This window comes from Muntiacus reevesi, chromosome 1 (genome assembly GCF_963930625.1).
Source record: "Muntiacus reevesi chromosome 1, mMunRee1.1, whole genome shotgun sequence".
NCBI lineage: Eukaryota > Metazoa > Chordata > Mammalia > Artiodactyla > Cervidae > Muntiacus > Muntiacus reevesi.
Genome location: NC_089249.1, coordinates 186,268,983 through 186,294,158, shown reverse-complemented (window position 1 = coordinate 186,294,158; position 25,176 = coordinate 186,268,983). Strand labels below are relative to the sequence as shown.

Here is a 25,176-nt window from a genome sequence, read left to right as displayed (position 1 = left end):
CTGTGCTGGGTACCTCAAAAAGCATGCCTACAGGGGGTCAGAAACTCTACATAAAGCATGCCTACTATGTGTCAGAAGCTCTACAAAGCATGCCCACTATGGGCTTGGTCATCTATGTAAAGCACACCTACTGCGTACAGGTTGCTCTACATAAATATGCCTACTGTGTGCCAGATGCCTTACATAAAGCATACCTGCTGTGTGTCAACTGCTTTATGTAAAATAAACCTACTCTGTGCAAAGTACTTACATAAAGCACATTGACTATGTGGCCTCCCCAGGTGGGCCTAGTGGTAAAGAACTCGCCTGCCAATGCAGGAGACTTATGATACATGAGTTCAATCCCTGGATCAGGAAGATCCCCTGGAGGAGGGCATGGCAACCCACTCCAGTATTCTTGCCTGGAGAATCCAATGGACAGAGGAGCCTGGCGGGCTATGGTCCAAAGGGTTGCAAAGAGTCAGACATGACTGAAGCGACTTAGCACAGACACATGCATATTGACTATATGCTAGACATTCTACATAAAGTGTGCTTACTATATGCTGGGTTATTGTTTAGACACCAAGTCATGTCCAACTCTTTTGCGACCCCATGGACTGTAGCCCACCAGGGATTTCAGTCCATGGGATTTCCCAGGCAAGAATACTGGAATGGGTTACCATTTCCTTTCCTGACCCAAGGATCGACCAGCATCTCCTGCATTAGTAGGTGGATTCTTTACCACTGAGTCACTTGGGAAGCTCACTACACACTGGGTACTCTAAAAAAATCCTGTCTATCATATCCAGTGTGTTCTACATAAAGCATGCCTGTTGAATGCACGACATAATACACAAAGAACGTCTACTGCGTGCTAGGTGCTCTAGAAGAATCGTGCCTACTATGTGCCAGGTACTGTATATAAAATATTCGCTCTGTGAGTCAGGTGCTCCACACAAAGTACACCTGCTGTGTGCCAGAAGTTGTGTCAGCAAGATAATACATCACCCTTCCCTCGGTGCTCTGGGCCAGCACCCCGGGATCAGGCAGAGACCCAAGTGATAACAAGACCCAAGTGATGACCCAAGTGATGACAAGTGATGACAAGACCCAAGTACCTATGAACGAAAGAGCAAACAGGCTCAAAGAGGGCAAGCCTCTAGCCTAAGTTGCAGAACTGGAAGGAACCCATGTCTGTCATATCACCAGGCCTAAGCCTTTCCCTTCTGATGCTCCACCCTCATTCACAAGGGACAATGCCCTGTTAATCTAGGAATACCTATAAAGATGTAATCTCGGGCAAAATGGTGACCCCCCAATGGGGAGATACCTTGAGATCATACAGCCATATTCAGGATGCACCACCCAAAGGATCTTCACTGAATGTACCATCTCTTCCTGGCCCTGTGGGGTGGTCTCTGGTGAGAGAGAACTTGAAGGATGGGGCTCCTGGCAGAGCTACTGATCAGGAAAGTAGTGCGGGGAGGAAGGAGTCCTCCTGACACTGACTGGTAGGATGCAGGGGAGACCCTAAACCTCCTCCCCCAACATTGGCCAGGGGAATCAAGTGGAGGATCCTAAAACTGTCAGTGGGGTGGGGTGCACCCTGCCCCCCGAATTTCCTTCCCCTCCGTAGATTTCACCTCCTGACAGCTCTATTCACATCAGGGTTAGGCAGGCAAAGCCAGAATATGATAAACCAAGCAGCATCCTGGGACACACAAGAGAAAGAGACCCCGGTGCTCAGAGGAGTCAGCTCACTGCAGACCTACTGTGTGCTGGGAATAGGCAGGCAGCCTAGAGTAGCACCAGCATTTTCCAACATAAGCGACTGAAGCTGTTTAAAGCCCCTTCCCTGGGTAGGGAAGATCCCCTGGAGAAGGGACTGGCTGCCCACTCCAGTATCCTTGCATGGAGAATTCCATGGACAGAGGATCCTGGTGGTCTACAATCCATAGTGTTGTAAAGAGTCAGACACAACTGAGCGACTAACACACACACAAGTATATTAACTTTTTCCATTTTATATAGTTGAGGAAACTGAGATGAGAAAATCATGTGAGTGACTCACACAAAGCCATACCGCTGGTGGGACCATGCTCTGCCCCAGGCGTCACACTGGGTACCCTGAGCCTCTAAGCTCTGCCTCTTCCATATCTGTAGGTGGGCATTTCATTAGCACCACTTTCCAAGATGGTGGAAATCACTGAAAGAGGCAGCACATGTAAAACACATAGGATGGAGGAGGGGCTCAATAAAGGAAGTCATTACTGCTGTTGTCACGGTTTCTGTCGTAATCATTTGACAGCCCTGCAAGATCCAATTCACTGCCTGTTTTTACAGAAGAGGAGATTTCAGAGGGGTGAAGCAACTTGCTCCAGCCACCAGCAATTTAGGTAAATGTGGCAGGATGGGTGACATCAAAGCCTGGCACACAGCACCTACTCATTAAATATCTGGGGAAGAAATGCTTTTGAACTATGGTAGGTTGAATCAGTGAATGCAGAATCCACAGATATAGAAGGTTCCCGGTATTTGTCTTTCCTTAACATTTAGTTTAGCATAATGCCCTCACATTCCATCCATATTGTCACAAAGGAGCAAGCTTTCATCTTTCTCATGACTGAATAGTATTCTGATGTATACCATATTTTCTTCATCCACTGATGGACAGTTAGGCTGTTTCCATATCTTGTCTGTTGTGAATAATGCTGCAGTGAGGATGGGAGTGCAGATATATCTAATAGATACTGATTTCAGTTTTATTGGCTCATATGGTAATTTTTTTTAAGTTTTTAAAGAATCTCCATACTGTTTTTCATAGGCGTACATGTAATTTACAATATCTGTCGCTTAAGTACAAGATTTCCAGTTTCCCCCCCACACTCACTGGCACCTGGTACTGTCACACAGCTTTTCCCCAGCCATTATCACGGGCGTGCAATGATACATTCCTGTGATCTTAGCTTGCATTTCCTAATGACTAATGATGTTGAACAGCTTTTCATGTGCCTATTGGTCATCCATATATCTTCTGTGCTAAAGTGCCTATTCAAATCTTTTGCCCATTTTTAGTTTTAAAGTTTTTTAATTAAATTTTTTATTGGTGTATAGTTGATTTACAACAGTGTGTTTAGTTACAAATGCACACCAAAATGAATCAGTTGTACATATATCCACTCTTTTGTATATTCTTTGCCCAGATAGGCCATTACAGGGTATTGAGTAGAATTCGCTATGCTTGCCCATTAATTTTGGGTCATTTACTTTCTGATTATTGTATTTTCCATAAAGGTTCTTCATGACATATGCAATTTGTAAATCTTTATTCTTAGTGTATGGCTTGTCCTGACATTATCTTAAGTTTCTTTCACAGAGAAACATTCAGAAATTTTATAATGTTCAATTTTTTTCTTTTTATGATTATACTTGTGCTGTGCTGTGCTTAGTTGCTCAGTCATATCCAACTCTTCGCAACCCCGTGGACTGCAGCCTGCCTTCCATGGGGATTGTCCAGGCAAGAGTACTGGGTGGGTTACTGTACCCTCCTCCAGATATGATTATGCTTATGGTATTGAATATAAGAACACTTTGTCTAACCTGAGGCCACAAAGATGCCCTTATATATTTTCTTCTGAAAGTTATACAATTTTATGTCATTTAGTTCTGTTTGTTTTGTATGAGGTGTGAGGTATGTATTGACATTTTTATTTTACATGTGGATGTCCAATTTTTCTAGTAACATTTATTGAAAAGACTATCATTTGCACATTGACTTGCCCTGCATGTTTTTTTTTTTTAATTTCTGGACTCTATATTTAGTTGCATTGATTTATGTGTCTAGTCTTTGATCAGTATTACACTGTCATGATTGCTGTTGTTTTATTGTATATCTTGAAAGGGGTCTTATAAATCCTTCAACTATTTTACATTGCTCTTTTTCAGAAATATGTTGGCTATTCTAAGTTCCTTGCATTTTCATGTAGATTTTGTGATCAGCTTATCTATTTCTACAAAAAGTCTTTCTAGGATTGGGATTACTTAGAATTTGTAGATCAGTTTGAGGAGACTTAACATCTTAATGGGGCTTCCTTGATGGTTCAGTAGGTAAAGAATCTGCCTGCAATACAGGAGATGTGGGTTCCATCCCTGGGTCGGGAAGATTCCCTGGAGAAGGAAATGGCAACCCACTCCAGTATTCTTGCCTGGAGAATCCCATGGACAGAGGACAGAGGAGCCTGGTGGGCTACAGTCCATGCGATCATAAAGAGTCAGATACCACTTAGCAACTAACCCACCACCACCCAACATCTTAATGACATTGAATCTTATGCTCTATGAACATTGTTTTAATCTTTCCACTCACTTGGGTACTTATGGATTTCATCTGTGGCTTGAAGTTTTCATCTTGGAATTCATGAACATATTTTGTTAGATTTATACCTGAATATCCCACTTCTTCCAGTGAATGATTCTTGAAAAATGATGTGTGAAAACATTTCCCAATTGTTTGCTGCTAGTGTATAGCAGGATTGGCTAATTTTTTTTATAAACACCCATATAGTAAATATTTTAGTGCTTGCAAGTCATGTTCAGGAACTCCTCCTTCTCTTCTTCCCCCTCTTTTATAATCCTTGAAAAATACAGAATTACTTTCTTGCATATCTTTCAAAGATAGGCCATAGGCCAGGTTTAGTCCATAGACCACAGTTTGATAACTCCTGGAATACAGAAATAGAATTAATTTTTGTATATAGAACGTGTATCCTGAAGTCTATTGGATCATTCCTAATGGAATACACATGATGTTTTTACTTCAATCTTAAAAAAAAAAAAAAAAAAAAACCCAAAACCAACACTTTCAATTGACCCTGTAAGAAGTAAAAAACTTTAAGTGGTCCATTTTTAAGAACAGCTAGCTTTGAGTGACAGCTTGCTGATGTAACAGCTGATAGCCATAAGACTTACAAAACTGGAAAGTCCGGGCAAACAAAGGGAGGGCGGGATGCCTAGAATGTTCGGAAGGGTTCATTCTGTTGGTGAATTCAAAACACAGGAACGGGAATAGCTGCGCAGGAAAGAAGGAAATCAGACGTCAGGGAGGGGCCAGCCCATAAAGAGGGCGGGAACAAACCGAGGAGACGTCTGGGAAGATTGTTCACGCCATAGTATTCAGCCAGGGAGGAACTGGGGGAGGGACTTGCATGCTAGGATTACTTTCTCTGTGCAGTGACTCCGGGTGTGCCTGCCCACCAGACACCCGATCTTGCAAGACCATCATCAAAGCCTTGCTTCCCGCTGCCTCTCATGTCTCCAAGTCCATTCTTTTGAGTTTGGGCTGGTGAGCGTCTTTCTCACAACCCCATTTTCCCATCAGTTAATACACTATGTTTTTCCCCAACTGTGGAGCTAACCCCTTCGAAGAGTTATGTATACTTGGGTGTCAAATGTCTCCCCTTTCACTAGACAAAGGCTTTGACTTGCCACTGAAGGCTGTGATGGTGAATGAATGAGACAGAGGGAGGAGGAGAGGTGTGGTCCCTGTGGGGCCCCAGATGGCGCTGCACCTGTGGATTTAATTCTCAGCACACACCCAGCCCTGGTCCTGCCACTGGCTGCTATGAGGGTGTCCATTCCGCTCCTGAGTGTTTTGGAGGCTCCTTCTGCTGGAAGATTTGGAAACAACAAGCTCGAAGACATTTGGTCTCCAAGTCACGCTTTCTTTTATTAAGCATTTTAAATTTTGTATTAACAAGTTTGTGATAGTTTCAAGTGAACAGCAGAGGGACTCAGCCATACATATTTGTTGTTGTTCAGTCATCAAGTCGAGTCCTACTCTTTGTGATCCCATGAACTGCACCACGCCAGGCTCCTCTGTCCTCTACTACATGTATCCATTCTCCCCCAAACTCCCCTCCCATCCAGGTTGCCAGTAATATTGAGCAGAGTTCCCTGAGTTATACTATAGGACCTTGTTGGTTATCTATTTAAAATATAGCAATGTGTTCATGTCCATTCCAAATTCCCTAACTATTCCTTCCCCCAGCCCTTCCCCATGCAACCATACGTTCTATTATTTTATTTTTTAAATCTGTGAGTCTGTTTCTGCTTTGTAAGTAAGTTAATTTGTTTCATTTCTTTTTAGATTCCACTTATAAGGAATGTCATATGCTATTTCTCCTTTTCTGTCTAAAGTCATGTTTTCTGGTCCTAACAGCTCTTCTCTTAATTATCAGCCTGTTGTATAGTGAGGAGTATGAGCTTGGAATCAGTAACATTGTTGTAGCCCATTTTATCATCCTGGGTCAGTGGTCCACATGCCCTTGCAGACAGGAGTTTACTCACCTGCTGTATACCTGGCCAGTGCCTTTGCCCATTAATTAAGCACACACATGAATTAGGATAAAAATTCTGTCTCTCTCCCTGCAGGCGCCCTCCCCTCCCTTTGAGTGATGGAGAAGGGAACGGCAACCCACTCCAGTATTCTTGCCTGGAGAATTCCATGGAGAGAAGAGCTTCGTGGGCTACAGTCCATAGGGTCACAAAGAGTCGGATATGACAGAGCAACAAACACTACTGTTGCAGCTTACTCACACTCATTTTTTTTGGGGGGGGGGGAGTGGTGAGAAACACCCTTCCTCCTCCACAGGGATGTACTATATTAATCCCTTCTCCAATCCTCCCACTTTTGGGTGGTGGGGGTAGTCAGGCTATTTTCCAGAACTGGTATCAACAAAAAATCCCATCCTGGGCAAATTGAAGCTGACTCTCATGTCTTCAGGACTTTCCTGAAATGTTCCTTGTTGTCTTATTTGTTTTTTTAAACCAGCTTATTTGCTCTCCTGGTACCTGTGCCAAGAAGTTGGCAATACCAGCTTACAGATCTGCCCTGGCTCAGTGTGCCTTCAGGGTCTGGTTAAATTTCCTGATCTTTATTACGGTAGGTGAAATATAGCAATGGTTTCCTGCTTGAGTGTCTGGTCAGACTTCACCGTCAGTGTGAGTCTCCAATATAATTAGTTCTTACTTCACCCTTGGTTAGACTTGGAGGGAAATTGCCTCACTTTCTCCATTTATCTCAGCACACATGAGGAAGGAAGCAAGAATGACACTTTTAAAGTTCATTTGATTGCTCCATCTTGTGCTGGGTCCTTTCAGGGCTGGCCAGGCTTGCGGGAATGTGTGTGGGGTTGATCTTTATTCACTTCCCACTTCTCCATGTCATTTAGGTTTTGCTCAAAGGTCCTAACAGAGAAGAACAAACCTGATTCTATACTGTATCCATTCCTTTACCTTTAACCTCTGTGCTCTGTTGTCTGTGCTTAGTCCAAAATACACGGTCGTAGCCCATTCTCAAGGCTCTGTCTTCCAGGCTTGACATTTAAAGGTATAAAACTTTTCATTCATATAGGATAGAAAGTTGTGGCATAAAGAATAACATTTGTGTTACTGGAGGTTTACAGGAACATTGTAACCGGACCTTTGTTGATAACTGCAAGAACAAAGTGTTCTAGCATCAAGAAGCTTGCAACAACCAGTTACACCCCAACCCTCCTTTGAGAATAAAAGAAGCTTGAATTCTAACTTCAGTAAGATGGTTCTCAGCTTAATTGATGGCTCAGTGGGTAAAGAATATGCCTGCAATGCAGGAAACATAGGAGACTCGAGTTCAGTCCCTGGGTAGGGAAGATCCCCTGGAAGAGGAAATGGCAACCCACTCCAGTATTTTTGCCTGCAAAATCCCATGGACAGAGGAGCCTCCCAAGCTACAGCCCAGTCACAAAGAGTCAGATGTGGCTGCGTACAAGCACAAAATAGTCCTCTGTGACATCAGTCCACCACCTCCTTGGTCTTCTAGCTTTCCGAATAAAGTCATCATACCTTGCCCCAAACCTCTTCCCTTGATTTAATAGCCTGGCCTAGCAGTGAGGCAGGCTATTAAAGCTTGGACTCTGTAACAAGGTTACCTCCTCAGGGAGGCTCTCTTTGATTGCTCCATTCAGAAGAGCCTCCTCGGACACGTTCCAGCAGGCCACACGATTACTTTTCATCATCACTACCACCTTCTTACTTGGTCCTATTTCCCATTTGCTTCCCCCATAAGACATGAGCACACAATCCGGAGACCTTGTCTGTCTTGTTCATCCTGTGTTTGGGCCCCAGCACTGTGCATGGTACAGAGTGAGTGGTCAGGTTCAGTTTGTTGTTGAGCAGTGAGCTACGTGGGAGGTATAAACCCACCTCTCTATTTACAGGAGAGGACATGAAGATTAGAGAGGACAATCGATGGGCCCAAGGTCACACAGCCAGCAAGTGGTAGAGCTTGGATTTGAACTCGGTTCTGCTGAACCTAGTGCTTGCTCCTTCGCTGCAGCTGAGGAAAGGAGAGACAAAGTGCCAGCCAGCAGGCATTCTTCATGCTTGTTCTGGAGAGACCCCTGGCTGATTCCTGGGAGGTGTGTCTTTATGGTGACACAAAATAAGAACTGCTCACCTGCTGGACTCCAAAATCACTGCAGACAGTGACTGCAGCCATGAAAATTAAAAGACACTTGCTCCTTGGGAGAAAAATCTATGACAAAACCTAGACAGTGTATTAAAAAGCAGAAATATCACTCTGGTCCATATAGTCAAAGCTATGGTTTTTCCAGTAGTCATGTCTCACGGATGTGAGAGTTGGACCAAGAGGAAGTCTTGAACTATGAAAAATTGATGCTTTTGAATGGTGCTGGTGAAGACTCTTGAGAGTCACTTGGACAGCCAGGAGATCAAACCAGTCAATCCTAAAGGAAATCAACTCTGAATATTCATTGGAAAAACTGATGCTGAAGCTCCAACACTTTAGTTACTTGATGCAAAGAGCCAACTCATTGGAAAAGACCCTGATGCTGGGAAAGACTGAGGGCAAGAGGAGAAGGGAGCTACAGAGGATGAGATGGTTGGATGGCATCACTGACTCAATGGACATGATTTTGAGCAAACTACAGGAGACAGTGAAGGACTGGGAAGCCTGGTGTGTTGCAGTCCATGGGATTGCAAAGAGTCGGACAAGACTTAGCAACTGAACAACAACAACAATTGTACCCCTCACTGCGCCAAATACTTATTTCTTTTTAAGATTGTGTTTTAGTGGTAGAAATTCTAGCAGCTCAAGGTGGCTGAAAAATGCACTAGAGACTTCAATTCTACTTCCTCCAATTCCACCATGATGTGCAGATTCTTCTGGATTTTTTCAGTGCATATACAAACATGTTCCCCCCCACACAAATTCACAAGTTTTATAGATAGAACCTTTATTCACATATCATTTTGAAACATACTTTCCTCTGCTGTTTCTGCCTGTGTCTAATGGGATGCTTGCAACTCTCTGTGAGGTATTATCAGGTCCATTTTAGATGTGAACAGTGAGGTTCAAATGGTTGATGTTCTGTCCCCAAGCTGGTGACTCACAGTGACTGTCCCCACTTGTCTGACACAGGCTTGCCCTCTGCCTGACTCTGGGTTGGGGTGGAAGGACCCATGAAGATGGGACAGGAGGCAAATGGGTCCTCTCTTTCCAACGCTGGCTGAGGAATATTTCATAAGTCAAGCTTGTGTGATTTGGCAGCTGAGATGCTTCTTGTTTGATGAAAGCCCTTTGACAATGACCCAGAACTTCCCTGTTGATGAACAGAATGTCCCCACCTGTGGCTTCCTGCCACCTGTTCTGGTTCCTTTCCCCTTGTACTGAAACCACACACTTCGTCTCAGGACTTATTGAAGCTCAATTTCTTTTATCTTGGTGCAGAAGAATTCTGTGAGAGGCAAAGTAATAGATAAAGAGTGAATTTATTAGCATAGGATGCTTGTGAGAGATAAAAGGGGGCAGGCAGAGGGTCTTAGAAGTGAGTAGGCTTTAGTTCTACAAATGAAAGAAAAGTGGAGAAGATCCCCTTCTTACTCATTTTTTGAGTAAATGTCAAGTTTTCATCATTAATTCCTCCTACAAGTCTTGTGGGGGAGTTTTTGACCCTATATGGCCCAACCGGGAGTGTCATGGTGCTCTGTAAAAGCACATTCATGGTGAGTCATCTTAGATTTCAGTATGATGTAACCTTCCCCTAGTTCCTCTCACCTTTTCCCTATATTCCTATGGAAGCCATGTACAAGAAAACAGTTTTTCAGAGTCCATTATCTTATAGACCTCATCAGGACAAATGCAGATCTCATATCCATTGTTCTGTGGTATGCCTTATTCCTGATCATATAGACTAGTGGTCTAAGTAAGTCTGTTTAGTTTTAAAATATTCTGATTGTTGTTTAGCTGTCAGATGTTCTGGGCGTCTCCTGTATGGTGTTTAGTTTTTGGTGTTCTCCAGGAGTTCCTCTCTTTCTTCCCCAAGTGGGTTTTCTAAACTAGCTGTGCAGCTATCCTATTCTGTCCCTTTCACTACCACCTGATCTAGGAAATCAGAGGAGCCAGGTGATAGACAAGGAAGTCCAACACTCATTTATTGCTTCCATATGGGGCCAGAATTTGCTACCCATGTTGGCCTTCCCAAGTGTCAATTACATGATGTTAAATGTTAGACCAAGTGTCAAAAGAATAAAACCCACTTGCTTTTTTGTGTGGTCAGGTTTTCCACCTTGTTCTGTTCTTGGAGGCTCTCCTTCCTCATTCAGGTCTCTGCTCGCCCTGGCTCCTGGACTACGGTAGGACCCCTCCTCAGGCACATCACTCATCACTGTCTGACACATCCTTGGTCATTCATTCCATCAAAGCCCATCTCCCCACAAGATGTGAGCCTCTTGACAGCAGGGATGACATCTGCAGTCCTCACTGCTTCAAGTGACCAAAATAGTGTCCAGCTCATAATGTTGTTGCTGCTGTTGTTTAGTTGCCCAGTCATGACTGACTCTTTTGTGATCCCATGGACGGTAGCCCTCTGTTCATGGATTTCTCCAAGCAAGAACACTGGAGTGGGTTGCCATTCCCTTTTCCAGGAGATCATCCTGACACAGGGATTGAACCCAGGTCTCCCACATTGTAGGCAGATTCTTTACCATCTGAGCCACCAGGGAAGCCCATCTATGGGTCATGTCCTTCTGGCCCACAAAGAGTCCAGGAGATGTTTCCCCTGCTCACCTGGCACCTGAACGTTTATGCTTTTGCCTGCTCTACCCTGAGCTTGGAAGGGCAGGGGCAGCTGTAAACTTGAGATTCAGAGTCATCCTTTTCCACTCCCCAACTTGTTATCATGGCAGGTACTGAGTCCTGCAGATCCAATTTTCACACTATGGTACTCTGAGCTGATTTGCAGACCTCTCTCAGTAACACTCTAGCCCCTCTTACTCCAAAGTCTATTTGGGCAGCTGCCAGGTGTGGGATGGGGGAGGTAAAGAAGCTGTGGGGATTGACTGACTGGGCTGCCAAGCCCAGCTTCCCCTCGATTAGAGGTCAGGCCAGGGAGAGAGACCTTCTAGGAGGAGGGGACAGGAAGCCGTTGATAGCAAGCCGCTCCTGGAAGAAAGTGCTAGGTTGGGACACAAGAGCTGGGCGGGGGGGTGGGTGGGGGTGGTGCCATAGCTAGGGGTGGGGAAAGCTGCCCTCGGCCGTGGTTCCAGGTAATAAAGTGGCCTGCGAAATGAATAGATACCAGTGGGCAACTAATACACTATCTGTGCGTATATCTTTCTGTCTCTCTGTCTTTGTCTCTCTGTCTTTCTCTCTGTCTCTCCTCTGAATTTATCTGTTTCTCCCTTTCCTCTCCCAGCCCCTGTCTGCCTGTCTCTGAGCCCTTCTTGCCCGTCCCCAGCACTCCCCATCCCTGCCCCTCACTCCCTTGCTCCTCTCTCTCTATCCGTCTCTGCCTCACAGCTCACCATTGCTGTCTCTTCCTTAATCCTCAGGTTTCACCCTCCAACCCATCTGACCACAGGATGCTGGAGCTGAGCCTGTCCTGGCTGGGACTCGGGCCAGTGGCAGCCTCCCCATGGCTGCTGCTGCTGCTGGTCGGGGCCTCCTTGCTCCTGGCCTGCATCCTGGTCTGGACCTACACCTTCTACAACAACTGTCGCCGCCTCCAATGTTTCCCGCAGCCCCCAAAACGCAACTGGTTCTTGGGTCACATGGGCCAGGTGAGTGTGAGCAGCAGGAAAGGTCTGGGGGATCAGGGTGAATGGACTTCCTGAGGGTCATGAATAGGCCTCAGGGTCTAGGACAGCAAAGAAGCCAGGGAGGCCGGGAGCCCCCTCTTCCCTCCCTCACTCATTCCTCTGCTCTGCCATCGAGACCTTCCCCACATTCTGTCTTTCCAGACCTAGCCTGCTTTGGGGTCCCTTTCCTGCCGGCCTTGCACACTTATGCACCTCTGAGGCCGGGCTGCACAGAACCTGGTCCCTTGGCCTCTCCAGTCTGCATGGTGACCTTGAGACCTCCTAGGGGGTGTTATGCAGGGTCTGCTCTGCATGTGGCCACTTTCCTGTGTCTTTTCATTCTGGGTTACAGCTTCCTCCCAGGAAACAGCTATCACCTCCCCATCCCCACCTATGGGATAGAGTTACCCACCCCCTCCCCTTCCAGGGACCCCTTCCTCTTCTCTTACTCCCTCCACAGCCAAGAGTTCCCACTGGTTCCCTCACCCCATCTGGATAAAGTTGGACAATCATTTTCTTTTTCAGAAGCCTTTTTAGGCCTTCCCCTCCTCCAAGTCTGCTCACCTTGTGCCCCAGACCTTGAACTTTCATTGGCCTTTCTCATGATAATTGAACAGTGAATTGTCCAATTACTTATTAACCATCTGCCAGTTTGATGATAGTTTTGGTGAGCAGACACTACAGTGCCAAGTGCAGGGCTGGCATATACTGTAAGCATGCAAAATAAATGCTTAAGGACTTAGGTAATGAACTTTCCATCACCTCCCTCGGTCAAAGTCAAAATGAATGGGTATCCAGCACCTTCTGCCTAGCAGCCCAGCTAAGAGGTGAACGCAACTTTTCTTTCCTGCCTGGGATGAGAACTACAACTTGGGGGAGGACTTACTGCAATTTTACTGTTCATTATGGCAACATTCAGAAGGGAAATAGATTCTAAAGCCTACAGGGAAGATTTCCTGAGATTCTGGGTCTTGAAATGGTCTCGGCAAAGCCTGGGGGAAGTAGGAATGTTACAAAGTCACTGCAGTTCTGCCGTCCCCTCTAGCAGCTTGGTGATGGGGTCTGGTCTTGGTCACTCTTTCTTTCTCTACCCCCTCTTGCTGTGTGACCTCAGATAAGTGACTGTTCCTCTCTGGACCAATCTCAAGTGCTTTGAGTGACTTATGTTCACTTGCCAAGAGCATCTGGGGGGTATTTGTCAGACTTGAATGGGGCACCCGGATGGGGAGGACTCTGAGGGTTTCACCAGGAGACAACCCTCCCTTCTTCCCCCTTTGGGGAAGATGGCCTCTGTTCCTGCTGTGTAAATGGTATGCCCATAGATTAGACAGGATGAAGAGCCCGGCCAGCAGAGATTAGAGCCGCTCTCCTGATGGATAAGCAGAGTTCATGTAAGGACAGCCCTTGCCGTAGATCAGGACTGAAAGGTCCTAGGTCTGCAGACCCTTCAGCATGCAAGGGACTGGAGGCTATGTAGATGGAACAGAATATGAAATGGAGAACAAACCCAGGGAGGAGTCCTGAGGCCACCCTGCTATCCACAAACCTCCCCAGTGGGCATCTCCTTCTGTGGCCACCCCTTGGGGCTGAAATCACTCCCAGGACAAAAAAAATTTGCCTTCTCAAGCCAAGGTCATCCTCCCTGTGGGCAGAGAGCCTGTCTTTTTCCTATGCTCTGGGGTATATCTTTGGGACTTGGAGATGCTCCAGGGCCGTCTCTCCCCCAGAGGGAAGGAGGAAGCAGAAGTTCCCTCCATCTGTGCAGAATCCCGCACAATGTCCACTGTGGTGGCTTCTTTAGGAGAGTGATGGCACTTACCTTGGTTGTAGTATCCCTCCACGGAGAAGGGCATGCAGGACTTCACCCAGCTGGTAGCCAACTACCCTCAGGGATTTAGGATCTGCTTTGGCCCTGCCATTCCCATCATCATTTTCTGCCACCCTGACATGATCCGGACCGTCGCCAATGCCTCAGGTACCCATGCAGAGCTTGTGGTGGTGGGTGCCATGACACCCCTCTGGGCTTCCAACTCCTCCCCGCCAAGCTTCTATGTGGCCCCTACCGACCCCACTCCACCTCCCCTCCTCTCTCTCAGCTGTCTTTCTCTTTCCTTCAAATATTCACCAATACCGTTCTCACTGCCTCTTCTCTCCTCCCAAGGCTGTCTCTACCCCACCCTGGTGTTCTGGGTGAAGGACGCCCTTAGTCTTGAGGTCACATATCTGGTGTGGTAGGTCAGGACCTGGCTCCTGGAATGCCGTCAACCACATCTTCCACCCACCTGCATCAAACCTGTGCTGTTTGCTCCAGGTAGACGCCTCCCTGGCCACAGCTTGCTGGTTGTCATGGCCAGAGTGTTGCTTTCAGCTGTGTGGGTGACCAGGGTGCAGGCAGAGGGGGTCGTGGCAGAGATGCCAATGCCTCCCTCTCACCTGGACCCCTCATCTGCCCAACCTCCAGACATGCCTACTCACGCCTAGGGCATGTCTGTGTGATGTGGGCTGCATGGCCGCGTCTGGTCAGGTTTATGTTTCTACCTGAACTCTGGTTACAGCTGGCATACGGTATACTGATGACACCTGATATATGTTTACACCTGAGCTCAGAGATTCATATCTGAGGCTCAGCTGTGGCCAAAGATATCTGAGGGATGTTAGGGCCTGACTGGTTCTTCTCTGAGATTGTCTGATTCTCCTCCTGGTCATGTTTGGGCCACATTTGGGGTCTGTCTGAGGCCTGGGGCTCAGGGTCCCTCTGAGACCTTATGTGAGTCTTGTCTGATGCAGGTTTTAGGGTACGCTTGGGTCACCTGGATCAGGTCTGGTTCAGGTCATCAGTGTGTTAAGTCCTGTCTGGAGCCTGCCTGGGGCAAACTGAGGTCAGGTCAGATGGTCTTCAGGTCCGTGGCAGAGCTGTTGTGTCATTCATGTTGGGGCCTTGTCAGGACATATTAACACATGGGGCCATGTCAGATGTCTCAGGAGAGGTCAATGCTGGGGCAGATGTGGGGTCCTTGGTCCCCATAATGTTGTTTTGTAGAGTGCTGGGCTATGCTTGTGTCTTCATAACGTGTTGGACCATGTAGGAGCCATGTAAAGGAATGTTGGGGCATGTTGTATCATGTTGGAGTGTGTCTAAGCACACAGAGTTGTGTCTATGGACTCTGCTTTGCTCTTCTCTGTACTGCAGCTTGGTCTGGTCCCTGCCTCCCGTCACCTCTCCACCTAGCTTCTGGCTTCCTATGCTCTGGATCCCATTCCTGCTACACAGGGCTCAGAGCGGGAATGCTGGGATTCTTGGCTGGGATCCTCTATCCCACACAAAAGACCCTCCCCTCTCCCTCTCCCTGGCCCCTGATGGTTCTTATTTATGGCAGCTGTTGCTGCACCCAAGGATGTGATCTTCTATGACTTCCTGAAGCCCTGGCTGGGTGAGTAACTGTTTGCGAAGGGGCTTGGGGATGACCTTGGGGACCCAGGGGAAATTTCTGCCCTTTGCTTACTCCCTGTGGCTGTCTCTGCTAGGGGATGGGCTCCTGCTGAGTGCTGGTGACAAGTGGAACAGGCACCGTCGCATGCTGACACCCGCCTTCCACTTCAACATTCTGAAGGCCTATATGAAGATTTTCACCAAAAGCACAGACATCATGCATGTGAGTCTCTTGAACCCAGGGTCCCAGCTGGAGTCTTGGGGACTCAGAGACATCGTTTTGGAATTCTGGCTCTTCTGGGCAGCTTGAGTCCATTGTTCTTTCTTTCTGAGCCTCAGTTTCTTCAGCTGTTAAAATGAGTATGTTGTGATCCCTGCTTTGCAGGGGGTTGAGATGACATATGAAGCCATGTCTCTGGCTCATAGTAAGTTTTAGTTTCTCTGTTTCCATTAGGGAAGCCTTGAAATCTTGAGACACTTTTGGTGATAATGATGCATACTGTGTAGTGGTTATTCCTGAGTAACACTTTGAAACAATAAGAGTTTAGTATTGACAACAGGACTGTGAGTCAGTTGGCCGGTCCTTATGGAGGTGGATGGGGCCGCCCATGTATCTGTGATCAGCTGTGGGTCAGATAGGAAACTTTACTGAGCTGAGGTTCTGTGCTCTGTCACATTGGGGACTTGGCTGACTGCAGTTTGACCTAGGATGACCTCATCTGGGGCAAATGGACTTCATTTCATGTGACTGTCTTTCTTTAGAAGGTATCTGAGGCTTGTTCACATGACAGAAGCAGGGTTCCATCAGATTGAGGGGAACTGCAATGTCCCTTGGGATCGAGGTTTGGGATGAGCATCTCATCATTTTCAGCATGGTCTACTGGCCAAAGTAAGTCCAGGAGTAGGTCATAAATGAAAGATGGCAAAATAGGCTCCATCTCATAATAGAAGCTTCTGAAAATTTACATTGCAAAGGCTTGGGATATAATCATAGGGAAATGAAGGGTCAGAAGGCAGGCTTCTGTGAAGCACCTGGGATTTTTCATACATACAAGCTTCAAGTGAGCTTGCCTCTGTTTCGTGGGTTCTGTCAGAATACATGAGATCCTGGGTCAGAGACAAAGAACAGTTTCTTACTCTTGGCGCAGCAAACAGCATGCTCTTCCAGTTGGTTGCATTGTCCCTCCATGTCACCAAATCCCACGCAGAGGACACAGGTGGACTTCGATTGGTGCCTGCTCATGTAGCATGTTGTATTACTGGGGGTAGGAGTATAAGTTTAGGGACTCTATGACTTTTATAGAATTAGAAGCAAGCTTGATATTTGTCCATGGGGAGACATAACCTCACCCCTCAAGGTTGTTACCTATAAATACAAGTCTACAAAATGGTTAAGGTAAAGAATGTAATGGTCTTACATTTTTTTTTTTTTTTTTTTGCATACCCAGCATTAAAGGGCAGGGGCACTCAGGGCTCATGTAAGACTACTTCTCTCAACATAGGGGACATTTTCCTAATCAATTTATAAAAATAAACAGGAAGAAAGCTAACATTTTTTGTGCATCTGCTGCTGCTGCTGCTAAGTCGCTTCAGTCATGTCTGACTCTGTATGACCCCGTAGATGGCAGCCCACCAGGCTTCTCGTCCCTGGGATTCTCCAGGCAAGAACACTGGAGTGGTTGCCATTTCCTTCTCCATGATGTGCACCTACTTTATGCATTAATGTTACCACTGGATACAAAGATGGAGGAAGCAGAGGCAGGATTTAAAAAACCCAGATCTCCTGACTCCTGGGCATGGGGACTTCATGTCCTAACAGTAACAACTTTTGCTCTCACCCAAGCCTGGTTCTTCCTGGAGAGGGGAGCCCAGGCCCAGTATGCAGGATCTGGGGGGAGTCCATTCAAGTGGTTCAGACTGAGGAGAGGCTCAGAGGAACCAGTTTTCAGCCCTAATCCTGTCCCCTTCTCTGTCCAGGCCAAGTGGCAGCGTCTGATCAAAGAGGGCCACATCCATCTGGACATGTTTGAACACATCAGTCTCATGACCCTGGACAGTCTGCAGAAATGCGTCTTCAGTTACGACAGCAATTGCCAAGAGTGAGTCTTGGCCAAGGGCCTGGGAACATGAGGCATAGACCCAAAGGAGTAGATGAGGGAGGAAAGACTGCCTTGGACAATCAGAAGGGACTTCCTGGAGAAGGTGGGTCAGAGCTGGACACTGAACAACAGGAAGGGAAAAGAGAAGGAGGCATCCTTTTAGGTAAGTAGAATTGTTTGATTAAAAACTAGCAGGCTAAAATGAGCAAAGTGTGTGCAATAGTGAGGAGACACCTTGGAAATAAGTTTGGAGGAGTGGGCAGGGTTTTATCTTAAGACCTTTTGAAACCAACAAAAAGGATAGGAACTTTATTCTGAGGTTTCCAGAGAGCCAAGGAAGATGTTTGAGCACATGAGGGTCATGGTCAAAGTTGAGCTTGGAAGATGTCCAAGAGATAACTTATCAGATGACTCAAGACCAACTGTGATAGGCACAACACCATTCAACTGTGTTGATGCTGGAAGTAAGGGGAGTAGGGAAGATGTTATCCCCATTGTTCAGCTGGGAGAGGATAAGGTCTGAGCTGAGTGGACAGTATGGGGAAGGAAACTGGGTGAGAGAGAAAGGAGAGAAACCTGATGTCTAAGCTGTGCGCTGGGTGCCTGGGGCATGGAGGCAGCTCATGGAGATGGGATGTGGGTTGAGAAGAGTCTGAAGAGTCACATCTCCTGGCTCATCCCCACACTGTATCTGTGAGCCATCTGTTCTTGGAGCCTCAGTTCTTGAAGGGAGGTAGCCCCTGGCTTCTGGGCTTCAAGTGTTTTAAGCGGTGGCTTCCCTTCATGCTCTCATCCTTCAGGAAGCCCAGTGAATACATCACCGCCATCTTGGAGCTCAGCGCGCTTGCGGTAAAGCGGAACCAGCAGCTCTTCCTACACAAGGACTTCCTGTACTATCTCACCCCGGATGGGCGGCGCTTCCGCAGGGCCTGCCGCCTGGTGCACGACTTCACAGATGCAGTCGTTCAGGAGCGGCGCCGCACCCTTCCCGGTGAGGGTATTGATGACTTCCTCAAGGCCAAGGCGAAGACCAAGACTTTAGACTTCATCGATGTGCTTCTGTTGACCAAGGTGGGTTCCTCTGGGATCCGAGTTTAAGAGGTAGAAGGGACTTTGATCTGATCAGAGAACTTAAAGGTGCTTGAGGACGTGAAGTATGGGTCAGAGAAAAGTTTTAGAGATGATTGTGTGGAATACTGTCTGCAGGGACTGCTAACTCTGAAACTGTCAAGGACCTGAGATTTTAGTCTATTTTCAAGTTGATAAGTTAGTCTCTGTCTGTGTGTGTTGTATGTATGCAGAATCTTGGAGCAGAGCAGAGCATTAATTTCAGTAGTCAGAGTAGAATTGGTTCTGCTTCTCCATTTGAGAACACCATGATGCTTTTACCCTTACATGCAGCCATGCTAGCATCACAGCAGAATTACCTCCAGATTTTGAAATTTGGAACCCATATAGGACAGCTAATACTTCTACCCCTTCTTCCCTAATGTGAATAGGGGAATGTATATGGATAGGCATAGGAAGACAGAGAGGGAGAGGGAGAAAGGAGAGAAGAAAAGAGAGAGATTGTTTGGAGCTTAAATAAATCATCTTTGGTGAGAAAGCAGTTTATGATTCTATAGGTTTAATACCCATTCCCTATCTCCAGGATAAAAGGATCTTTGTATTTACTCACCAAGCCTGTGAGCAGATGTCTTTGGGGACAATGCTGAATCTCTAGCTTCCAAAACAAGATGCTAGTTGTTCATCCTATAACCCAGGTGGACAGTAACTTTTTTTCTCCAAAATCCCTCATCATAAAAATACTAATGGATCATTGATTCCTATCATCAGGCACAACATAGGAGGCAAAGAAATAGAGACCTCTGGAATGGGCATAAGAGGTCTAGGAGTTCAGTGTGAGCTTGGGTTTCTGGATGGATGATGGAGATTCAGAAGTTGTTGCAGTTTGGGCTCAGGGTCTATAAGCTAGTGTGATTCTGGGGATCTTGCTTTCTCTCCAGGATGAAGATGGGAAGGGATTATCAGATGAAGATATCCGGGCTGAAGCTGACACCTTCATGTTTGCGGGTGAGGGTCCCAGTGTGGGACTACTTAGAAGGCTGGGTCTCTCTATCCCAGGATATTGCCAAGGGGACCTTGAACCACTCAACCCCTCCCCATCCTCCCAATGGGAGGGTACTGTCCACCCTCTGGTGCTGAAGTAGCCCAGAGATGCATACCTTTCTGGATACTCCTCAGGCCATGACACCACAGCCAGCGGCCTCTCCTGGGTCCTGTACAACCTTGCAAAGCACCCAAAATACCAGGAGCGCTGCCGGCAGGAGGTGGAAGAGCTCCTGAGAGACCGCGAGCCTAAAGAGATTGAATGGTGAGTGCAAGAACTCATGGTGTGCTCCTGAACCCCTCTCATTGACTCTGCTTCCTGGCTGGGGATAAGAGAAATTTTGTGTGGATTTTGTCATTATTACTTAGTGGGAATAGTAGCAAAGCTCAGAAGCTGGATCTGTTACTCAGTATGGATAGCAGGGCCAAGTTTTCTGGCTTTGGGGACAGAAACTTGGCTTTTGAGGTAACTGGTGACAATGTGGGAGGGCAGATGCTGCTACTTAGCACATATTCAGTATGTGAACTTCCTCTCCACTCTGTGACCTTTCTCTCCAAAAGTCACATGTTTTCAAACATCTTCACTCCATGAGTGTTTGCTGATCTCCTGCCCCCTATATCCTCATATTATTTAGTCCAGGATTCACATGGAACTCTTAGGGACTAAAGCCATTCACCACCTGTCCAGGAATACCTGCATCTTTCTCCATCCAGTCCCCATTCAACAAACACTGGTACACCGCCTCCCTCTTCTCAGTTCTGTGACATCTGCAATTCTTCTCAGTCCCATTCTGTGTCCTGGAGACTCAGGAGGGACCAGACCCAGTCTTGCCTTCCAGGAGCTCTCAGCCTGCTGAGGAATAGTCCCGGGTCAGAACACTCCCAGTGCAGATGGCCAGGGCGGAGTTTAGATTTAGAGAGGAAAGTCGAGGTTGGACAAAATGGCCTCAACTTAGATCTTCCAAGATGAGCAGTAGATATTTTGAGGTGCATTGAGGTGCTCTATAGTCAAGAAATAGCTGGGCCAAAATGAAGAGATGGAGAGTAAGAAGGTGTAGGGGAGAAGAGGACTGAGAGGCAGGAAGGAGGGGTTCAATTTGTACATGTAACTGACTGTGTAAGGTAGATTAATTCATAATATTAACACAGACTACTACAGAGTATGCAATGGATAACCAATTTTGGATATTAATATAGTTTAAATATAGTCTGACATTTTAGTGTGGCGATCATATGCACATTTGTTAAATTAACCCTTGAATACTCTCGTTGCTGTGGTGAATTATATATTCTACCTGGATAGAGAAACACCTATATGTTCATGTGGCATACAGACACTAACATTTCTTGCTAAATTTAAACCAGGTAGTTGATATCATCATCATCATCTTTTTTCATCATCTTTTCTATTATTTCTCATAGGAAAGCTAATAATGTGTGGATATAAATTTCTTGCCAAGTGAACATGGTAACACTAAATATGGAGTGTCATTATCAATAGGAAAAATAAAGCCTATTTAATAAAAGCTCTTGTAACTACTGGAGAGCTAGATAGAAAAAATGAATCCAACCTCTTTCTCAAGTCTTATATGAACATAACATCGACATGAATCAAAGACATAAAATATAAAATAAATGAATCTTAAAGGCTCTAGAGGGCTTCCCAGGTGGCACAGTGGTAAAGAATCCAGCTGCCAATGCAAGAGATGCAGGAGACCTGGGTTCTATCTCTGGGCTGGGAAGATCCCCTGGAGCAGAAAATGGCAACTCGCTCTAGTATTCCTGTCTGGAGAATGCCATGGACAGAGGAACCTGGCGGGCTACAGTCCATGGGGTCACAAAGAGTCAGACACGACTGAATGACTGAGCACACACAGGCACAAAGGCTCCAGAGGAAGCCATGTGAAATTATTTGTAGTTCCACAGCAGAGAAGACCCTATTCTTGACACAAGTCCAGGAGCTTTACAAAAAGACACTGATATACTGTTACATGAAAAAGATACAGACCAGGGTGTACATTATACAGTATGCTATTAACACTATATAACTTTTTAATGCAATACAGTGTCCCTGGAAGGATACATACAGTTACCTAGGGAAACAGTGAGGAGGGGAAATGAGTGTTGGGCCATAGGAGTGTGTAGTTTTCTAATTTTGAACTAGTTGACTGTACCATTTATTAAGAATTTAAGTCACCACACAAAATGAAGAGGATTAGGAAAAAAACTCAGTCCCCTTACTGGATCTTATCTTCAAAGTTTAGAGAAGTTTTCTAGTGAATTCTCTTGTTTTCTAAGTATAAAATCACTATCTACCAAAAGTGACACATATACCCCCACATTCAAATGGTATTTCTCTCCTCCCCCCTTCTAATTGCATTAACTAGTGTCTGTAGTGCAGTATTAAATAAGAGTAAATATGGAATCTGTTTCTTACTCATCTGCCTTTTAATTTTGTTCTTGCTGTAAAGAATAATATATTTTTATACAAATTTTTGAATATTTTTATGGCTGGATTTTGGGTATGTTGCTCAGAAAAGCTTCTGAAAACATCAGACTAAATTTTGTCTGGTTCTTCTGTGCTACTGCTTTTCTTTCTGTCTTTTTAAAGGCCATTTAATTGAGGTACGAGGGACAAAGAAAAAGCCGTATCATTTATGTATATGACTTAATGAGTTTGGAAATATTTGATCCATCTGTGATTTTGTTCTAGGCAGAGAGGATCTTATGGGGCACAAGGAGGGCTGGTGGTGTGTCTCTGTATTTGCTCCCTGGACAGTTGTCGTGGGGTTTCCTTAGGGACGACCTGGCCCAGTTGCCCTTCCTGACCATGTGCCTCAAGGAGAGTCTGCGGCTGCACCCCCCAGTCACCGTCATCTCTCGACGCTACACCCAGGACACTTTGCTTCCAGACGGCCGGGTCATACCCAAAGGTACTCACAATGACTAGGGGAGGAGTTTCCTGGTGAGAAAGAGGAGTCAATAAGGTAGTGAGGACCTAGTCCTGCCGCCCTCTCTTGTTCCACAGGTGTTATCTGCTTCATCAATATTGCCGGGACCCACCACAACCCATCTGTGTGGCCAGACCCTGAGGTGATGCCTCCCCCACACCATACCTCCATCACCCATGTCCATTCCCCTTAGGAGGCCCCGGGGAGACTACAGAATTCTGACTGGCAAATCAGACATCGCCTCCTTCCCATTATACACACATCTGCCTCCCCAATGATGAATGTCCTGGGAGATCCCACCCAGTAACCCTGTCTTGTCTTGACCCCAGGTCTATGACCCCTTCCGCTTCGAGCCAGAAAACAACAAGGGGAGGTCACCTCTGGCTTTTATTCCCTTCTCAGTGGGTCCCAGGTGAGGGTAGTGGGCATCTGAGGTAGGGCTGGGTGGTGTGTTGGGTGTTCTGGGACTGAGATTCCGGACATGAGTCTCTGGCAGGGGAGTGGGAAAAATGAAGATGGTCAGAGTTTGGGCTCTCCTTCCCTCCCCTCCCCTCCCCTGGAAGTTATAGGAAAGTGTTTGGGGAATGACAGTGGGTCCAAGCAGGGGTCTCCCTGCCTGTTGCTGTGTTCCTGGCTGGGTCTTCGGCCAGGCTCAGATATTCAAGCCTGTCTGGGGGTCCCAGGCCAGGTTCGCGTTCTCTATCACTGTGGGTGGGGGTGGGAGTTGTGAGCTAGATTCTAGGAGCGATGGGGCCTGGATGAAGGTTCCCAGCACAGTCAGAGCCCCCGCTCCCGCCCACAGGAACTGCATCGGGCAGACATTTGCCATGACGGAGATGAAGGTGGTCCTGGCGCTCACGCTACTGCGCTTCCGCGTCCTGCCGGGTGACGAGCCTCGCCGGAAGCCAGAACTGATCCTGCGCGCCGAGGGCGGACTTTGGCTGCGGGTGGAGCCGCTGAGCGCAGGCCAGCAATGACCTAGCAGCCCCTTCTCTCCTGGAATCATCTAGCCACCTCCCTGAAAATTCCCAGGAATAAAAACTATGTGGTCTTACTTCACTCTGTATAATGGGCTCCAGTTTCACCCATCTCATTAGAACTGATTCAAATGTATTCTTTTTAATGGCTGATTCATGTCAATGTATGGCAAAACCCACAATATTGTCAAGTAATTAGCCTCCAACTAATAAACAAACAAAAAAACTAGTCACTTCCGCGCCAGTGTCATCAAGAGCCGGCAGGGGGCGCTTGGTACTTTCTAGGTTCAACAGGACCCGAGTGGCTGTGAACTTGGGGGATAGGAGGAATGTGTGTGGGAGGGAACGCTGATGTGGTAGCTGGCGCTCCAGCCTGAGTCATGAGGGCAAGACTACTCATTAGGGAAGGTTGACCAGAGAGCTTGATGTAGCCAGGGTCAGATTCACTCCCTGCTTTTGTATTACCAATCCCAGTCTGCCATTTACTAACTGTTTTGTTTGGGGAAATCGTTTCTCTCTCAAAGCCTCATTTTATATTGCATAATAGTAGCCACGTCATTGCGCTGTTGCGGTAACTGAATAAACAAGCATGTGTAAAGTGACTGACTCAATATTTGGTAAGCATCAGTACTCAATAAGTGTTTACTTCCTCCTTTCTTTATGCATCACTTTCTCAAATTTAAAATGTTTTAAAGTCATACAAGTTATATTTAAGTTTTGAGACGCGTGGAAACCTGCTGTTGAAGAAATCTATCAGTAGAAGAGTCAGTAAATCAAAAAAATCCCCATAGTTACATCTATTACACAGTTGCCAAGGGCTTTAATGTGAAGCTGACCTGAATTTAGGTACTGAAATAAACAACTTTTTCCCTTCACAGAGGCATGACCCAGGATTTCATTTTTGTCTCGCTATTCTAGGGAGTGGAGGTTAAGCAGGCTCATATTAGTCAGAGAAGATGAGGTGGCAGGAGTGGGACCACTTCTTTCAGCACCTGGGACAGTAGCTGCCCCAGGACTAGGTCCCCCTTGCCCCACGACTCAGGCCGCAGGGCCTCCTGGGGCAGAGTCCCAGTCTCAGACTGTTTCAGGAATCAAGTTGGGGAGGCAGAAGACTTAATGGCTGACTAATAAGAAAGAAGCCCTGTAACATAAAAAGAGGAAGTATTTAATATATGTCGAGCTGAAAATCACGTGTTCTTCTTTGCCTTCAGAGTTTTTATATAAAATGTTTATCTTGTACTCTAAATGATACCTTATCATAGAAGAAAATATGAATAAAAAAATAAGAAGTAAAAATCATGTCCATAGCCCAAACATGTCAAAGTAATCACTGTTCATATGCTTTCACACATATTGCCATATTTTAAATGTATCCTTATGCCAGTAAAAATTTGGCTTTGCATCTGAATGCATTATAATTACATCATGCAATCTCCTTTAAAAATGCTGTTTTACTGACTACCAAGCACATGAAAGGATGCTCAACATCAGTA

The 25,176-nt window shown here is 46.2% G+C and overlaps 1 protein-coding gene across 2 annotated transcripts; it reads left to right on the top strand.

Annotated features, from left to right (window-relative positions):
• The first annotated feature begins 11,608 nt into the window (after nucleotides 1-11,608).
• LOC136155614 (cytochrome P450 4F2-like) lies at nucleotides 11,609-23,884 on the top strand. Of its 2 annotated transcripts, XM_065917537.1 has the most exons (13): nucleotides 11,615-11,642; nucleotides 11,872-12,099; nucleotides 13,948-14,092; nucleotides 15,495-15,548; nucleotides 15,643-15,770; nucleotides 17,525-17,646; nucleotides 18,447-18,717; nucleotides 19,653-19,719; nucleotides 19,891-20,020; nucleotides 22,555-22,688; nucleotides 22,784-22,848; nucleotides 23,036-23,118; nucleotides 23,509-23,884. In XM_065917537.1, exons 2-13 carry the CDS (start codon nucleotides 11,902-11,904, stop codon nucleotides 23,681-23,683), a joined length of 1,572 nt encoding a protein of 523 aa, XP_065773609.1. In that variant the 5' UTR covers nucleotides 11,615-11,642; nucleotides 11,872-11,901; the 3' UTR covers nucleotides 23,684-23,884. The 2 variants fall into 2 exon arrangements, with proteins under 2 accessions (XP_065773610.1, XP_065773609.1); XM_065917538.1 differs by lacking the exon at nucleotides 13,948-14,092 and having other exon boundaries at nucleotides 11,609-11,642.
• Nucleotides 23,885-25,176: the final 1,292 nt, after the last annotated feature.

Coding starts and splice junctions, on each gene's coding strand:
- LOC136155614 (XM_065917537.1), top strand. CDS start 11,902: ATGCTGGAGCTGAGCCTGTCCTGGCTGGGACTCGGGCCAGTGGCAGCC. Junction 12,100..13,947: donor TCTTGGGTCACATGGGCCAG/GTGAGTGTGAGC, acceptor CCTTGGTTGTAG/TATCCCTCCACGGAGAAGGG. Junction 22,849..23,035: donor CTGTGTGGCCAGACCCTGAG/GTGATGCCTCCC, acceptor TCTTGACCCCAG/GTCTATGACCCCTTCCGCTT.